Source organism: Myxine glutinosa, chromosome 9 (assembly GCF_964187855.1).
Source record: "Myxine glutinosa chromosome 9, kmMyxGlut1.1, whole genome shotgun sequence".
NCBI lineage: Eukaryota > Metazoa > Chordata > Myxini > Myxiniformes > Myxinidae > Myxine > Myxine glutinosa.
In genome coordinates this window covers 17810235-17816234 of record NC_136269.1, presented here as the reverse complement: position 1 = coordinate 17816234, position 6000 = coordinate 17810235, and the positions used below count along the sequence as shown (strand labels likewise).

The window sequence follows — 6000 nt, the reverse complement described above, 5'->3', positions numbered from 1 at the left end:
TTCCTCCAAGCAAGCTTTCATCCTGCTTTCAAAATGGCCCTGTAATGACACCTGCATTTATGCAAAACGGGACACGCAAAGAAAGATGTGACGTCATTATACATTCATGACTCTCAGTGGGAGGAGTTCCGGTGTTTTTGCGATTCGTTTCGTTGTGTCTGCATCAGGTAAAACACATCCACCTTAGCGCTGGGAGTTTAGGGCCTCGGTATTCATAATTTACGGACGCGTCACCACAATCCACGTACGCCCCACCTCCATGCACAATACCTGCCCCCACCTCCATGCACAATACCTGCCCCCACTCCCTCCCGCCCCACCTCCATGCACAATACCTGCCCCCACTCCCTCCCGCCCCACCTACGTGGTTGTTGCGAGTTCCGTCGGTTCGTGTCGCAAACGTCACAGCAATCGGCGGCTGTGAGCGCCGACATGGAAGAGCAATGACGAGGATCTCTTTGGCGCCTTTTGTTTTTACCCAGAGCAAGCCATCGGCGGACACCGGACATCGCAGACACCATGATCCCGGCCTTGACGACCGGGGGCGGGAGATCGGGCGACAAGACGGAGGAGCGTGGCCGATCGACCCTGTACTTCGTGGTGCTGGTCGTTTTCTACCTGGTGTACCTGCTGCTCGGGGCCGCGGTGTTCTCGGCCATCGAACAACCTTACGAGCAGAAGATACGGCAGGACCTGCGGCTTCTCAAGCAGATCTTCCTACAAGAAAACCCCTGTCTGAAGGAGAAGAGTCTCGAGGTCTTCCTGCAGAGGATCATGGAGGCGAACAGCTTCGGGGTGTCCGTGCTCCACAATGCCAGCGGCAACGTCAACTGGGACTTCTTCTCATCTCTCTTCTTCACCAGCACCGTGCTCAGCACCACCGGTACGTGTGTCTCGCACCGTGTCGCGGGTGCTGTGTCTGCTCGCTGTTCAGATTTCCGTGCACGATCGCTCGTTATTGGATTTATATTTATATGAGACCATGGGAAACGTGACGTCACCACGAGAGAGACGCGTCTCTCAGATCAGAAGAGAAAGGAGGAATCCGAGCCGAGTTACCTCACGATTTTAATCCAATCATATCGTAAAATCTCACTTTCTACAGTTGGACTCAAATGACGAACTCGTATATATTCCTTTCACGTGGAGCTGAATGAGTCATGATGGATCTCTCATTGTCAATGTCATTCCTCTCTCAGGTAGAGCGAATGACGAATACCGCATTCTCTCAGGGAGAGCGAATGACGAATCCCTTAATCCCCTCTGAGGTGGAGCGAACGACACAACCCTCGTTCCTCTCTCAGGTAGAGCGAATGACGAATCCCTCAAACTCAATCCCCTCTGAGGTGGAGCAGAATGATAAATCTCTCATTCCCCTCTGAGGTGGAGCGAACGACAAATCCCTCGTTCCTCTCTCAGGTAGAGCCAATGACAAATCCCTTGTTCCTCTCAGGTAGAGCAAATGACGAATCCCTCGTTCCTCTCTCAGGTAGAGAGATTGACGAATCCCTCGTTCCTATCTCAGGTAGAGAGATTGCGAATCCCTCGTTTCTCTCTCAGGTGGAGCTGAATGACCAATCCCTCATTCCCCTCTGAGGTGGAGCCGAATGACGAATACCGCATTCTCTCTCAGGGAGAGTGAATGACGAATCCCTCATTCCCCTCTGAGGTGGAGCCAAATGACGAATCCCGCATTCTCTCTCACGAATGATGAATCCCTCATTCCCCTCTGAGGTGGAGCCAAATGATGAATCCCTCATTTTCCACTTAGGTTGAGCGAATAACAAATCCCTCGTTCCTCTCTAACGTGGAGATGAATGACGAATCCTTGATTCCCCTCTCAGATGGAGGGAATGACGAATCCCTCATTCCTCTCAGGTAGAGCGAATGACGAATCCCTCAATCCCTTCTCAGGTAGAGCGAATGACGAATCCCTCAATCCCCTCTTTGGTGGAGCCAAATGACGAATCCCGCATTCTCTCTCAGGTAGAGTGAATGACGAATCCCTCATTCCCCTCTGAGGTGGAGCCAAATGATGAATCCCTCATTTGCCACTTGGGTTCAGCGAATAACAAATCCCTCGTTCCTCTCTCACGTGGAGATGAATGACGAATCCCTCACTTCCCTCTCAGATGGAGGGAATGACGAATCCCTCATTCCTCTCTCAGGTAGAGCAAATGACGAATCCCTCAATCCCCTCTGAGGTGGAGCCAAATGACGAATCCCGCATTCTCTCTCAGGTAGAGCGAATGACGAATACCTCGTTCCTCTCTCAGGTAGAGTGAATGACGAATCCCTCAATCCCCTCTGAGGTGGAGCCAAATGATGAATCCCGCATTCTCTCTCAGGTAGAGTGAATGACGAATCCCTCATTCCCCTCTGAGGTGGAGCCGAATGATGAATCCCTCATTTCTCACTTGGGTTGAGCGAATAACAAATCTGTCGTTCCTCTCTCATGTGAAGATGAATGACGAATCCCTCACTCCCCTCTCAGATGGTGGGAATGACGAATCCCTCGTTCCTCTCTCAGGTAGAGCGAATAACGAATCCCTCAATCCCCTCTGAGGTGGAGCCGGATGATAAATCTCTCATTCCCCTCTCAGGCAGAGAGATTGACGAATCCCTTGTTCCTCTCTCAGGTGGAGCTGAATGATGAATCCCTCATTTCCCTCTGAGGTGGAGCTGAATGAGTCATGACGAATCTCTCATTCCGATCTCATGTGGAGCCGAATGATGAATCCTGCATTCCTCTCTCAGGTAGGGTGAATGACGAATCCCTCGTTCCTCTCTCAGGTGGAGCGAATGACGAATCCCTTGTTCGTCTCAGGTAGAGCGAATGACGAATCCCTCATTCCCATCTAAGGTGGAGCCGAATGACGAATCCCGCATTCTCTCTCAGGTAGAGCGAATGACGAATTCCTCATTCCCCTCTCATGTGGAGCAAATGATGAATCGCTCATTTCCCTCCCATGTGGAGCAAATGATGAATCCCTCGTTCCGCTCTCACGTGGAGCCAAATGACGAATCCCACATTCTCTCTCAGGTAGAGCGAATGACGAATCCCTCATTCCCCTCTCATGTGGAGCAAATGATGAATCGCTCATTTCCCTCCCAGGTGGAGCAAATGATGAATCCCTCGTTCCGCTCTCACGTGGAGCAAATGACGAATCCCTCATTCGTCTCTCAGGTAGAGAGAATGACGAATCCCTTCTTTGTCTCTCAGGTAGAGCGAATGACTCGTCCCTCATTCCCCTCTGAGGTGGAGCCGAATGATGAAGCCATCATTCCCCTCACAGATGGAGCGATTGACGAATCCCTCGTTTCTCTCTCAGGTGGAGTTGAATGATGAATCCCTCATTCCCCTCTCAGGTGGAACCGAATTACAAATTCCTCATTCTCCTGTCATTTGCCCCTCCCCATTGTGATGCTTTTGTTCACCTCTTTATCAAGCTCTTTCATGAGTCTCGATTTCTGCACCTGAGTGCGGACGTGTAGAGGCTTAAATGAGAGATTGAGGTGAATGAACCACACCCTAACAGGAGTCGAGGGAGTAGGGACACCTCGACAAAAGGACACTGAGATTCTCCTTACATTGGGGACCATGAAGACTGTTGTAGTTCTAATTGGTGATGATGTCATGCTGTGGGATGGTATATGCAGGTGCAAGGGCCAATGTACCTGGATGGTAGAATGTGACGTGAGATAAGAGTGCGTTTACCGTCGTGGGAAATGAGGTGTGCCTGACGTTTCGAGCGTTCACCCTTCGTCAGAGCAAACCGACAATGATTATTCCGAATGTGGAGATTTTGTTGCAGCTCTTGTGTACAAACTTGAGTGAACTAGTTCTGGACTTGTGTATTGTTACAGTGGCGTCGACACAAGCAAGGCCTTTTACAGTTCGAACACATTTAGGCCTACTCCACAAAGATGGTGTCACGTGTTGAACATCTAGAACAACCTCGAGCAAATAATACACAAGGTCCACCACATATGGCAAACCATGGATCAGGTGTCATACAGAATATCACTGATTTGACCTCTCCATGGGTTCAGATGAGGTTTTCATACAGAATATCACTGATTTGACCTCTCCATGGGTTCAGATGAGGTTTTCATACAGAATATCACTGATTTGACCTCTCCATGGGTTCAGATGAGGTTTTCATACAGAATATCACTGATTTGACCTCTCCATGGGTTCAGATGAGGTTTTCATACAGAATATCACTGATTTGACCTCTCCATGGGTTCAGATGAGGTTTTCATACAGAATATCACTGATTTGACCTCTCCATGGGTTCAGATGAGGTTTTCATACAGAATATCACTGATTTGACCTCTCCATGGGTTCAGATGAGGTTTTCATACAGAATATCATTGATTTGATTCCTCCCTTGATTCAGATTCTGTTTGAATCAAAGCAGACACTGTTAGCAGACACTAACATGTGTACTGTATTCCATTTGATTGGGTTTGTTTCATGGATTGTTCATTGAGGGCGTAGATTATGTTTTTACCCCATTCAGTCTGTCTGTTTGTTTGTTTGTTTGTCTGTCTGTGAGCAGGATATCTCAAAGAGTTGTAGACAGATTCAGATTCAGACAAAAAACTCGGTGCATGAGTCGGGTAATTGTAAGTGAGACGAGACATTCCAGTAGTAGTTACTGTCAAATCTAAGGGGTCAAAAGGGTCTAATGTATAATCTCTCAAGCATCTAAAAAGGCCCAAGTGGTGTAAAGCTCTAAATGATCAAGGGTCCAAGCTGTCTACTCTGTCTGAGGGTGTAAGGGGTCTAAATGGTGTTAAGGTCTAAGGGGTCAAAAATGACAAGGGGTGTAAATGTCTAAAGGTTATAGGGGTCTTAAGGGTCTTAAAGGTAAAAGGGGTCTTACAGGTCTTCAGGGTCTTAAGGATCTTCGAGGTCTTTGGGGGTATTTGGGGCTTAAAGGTATTTTGGGGTCTAAAGGGTCTTCAAAGTCTTTGGGGGTCTTAAAGTAGCGTTGGGGTCTTTAAGGTCTTTGAAGTCTTGAGAGGTCTTAGGGTCTTTGGGGTCTAAAAGGGTCTTAAAATGTGTTTGGGTTTCTTCAAGGGTCTTTGGGATCAAAAGGTGTCGAATCTCTAAAGCATGTAAAAAATCTTCTCTCAAGCATGTAATCTAATCTCTCAAGTTAAGCATGTAGAAGTGGGATTTAGGGGTCTTCAAGTTCTTTAAAGGCTGAAGTGGTGGATGAAAATAGTCTTAGGCCAATCCCCGGGCCAGACTTGTTCTGTGTACCAAATGTGGTGGTTGTCGGGCCAGCGGTCTTTGCAAAAAACGCGAACTGTACACAGACAGACAGACAGACATCCGACAATTTTTATTTATTAGACTAGCAGGGGTACATGGTGGGAAAAAAACACAAGAAGTGCGTAAGCACAAGATCCGATCGAGACCTCATGGCCAATTATCTGGTTTTATCTGGGTTCAAAATTGTTTTATCCAAACATAGCCCTCAACCTTCCTTTGGATGAAAGAGGAAGCCATGCAAAGTTTGGTCGCACTGGTTCCTGAAGGGTCCGAATGCATAAACGAAAACAAACAAAAAAAAAAAAACAAGAAAGACGATACGCAGAGCACGATACTTGGCGAATTCCCTAAAACAAATTTGACCTCAAAAATAATTGGTGGTTGAATTCAGTGGCATGATATGCAAAACCTGTTCAACTTTCAACTAAATCGGATGAAAATTGAGAATTTTAGCGATTACATTGCACCTAAGTTGCTGACCTTTGGCCTATGTTGACATTTTGGCTTGTTTACCCCAAAGATAATTGGTGGTCGAAACCAAATTTGTGATTCGAGATGATTGGTGATCTAAGATGTTGATGGAAAAAAAGGATGGATTTCATATCAGCTGTGATTATGGATTCCATGGCCTTGCTGATTGGAAGTAAGCTGATTGGTTTGTAGTTCATGGGATCAGTTTTTGCACCTTTACGGTGGACGGAGGTTGTGTTTTA

At 47.2% G+C, this 6000-nt stretch overlaps 1 protein-coding gene across 1 annotated transcript in view; it reads left to right on the top strand.

Annotated features, from left to right (window-relative positions):
• The first annotated feature begins 364 nt into the window (after positions 1-364).
• Positions 365-6000, top strand: part of LOC137435619 (potassium channel subfamily K member 1) — a 28059-nt gene continuing 22423 nt past the window's right edge. The window contains exon 1 of the mRNA XM_068129541.2: positions 365-883. Coding sequence (XP_067985642.1) covers positions 520-883 — 364 coding nt within the window. The 5' untranslated portion in view covers positions 365-519. The remainder of the gene's footprint in view (positions 884-6000) is intronic.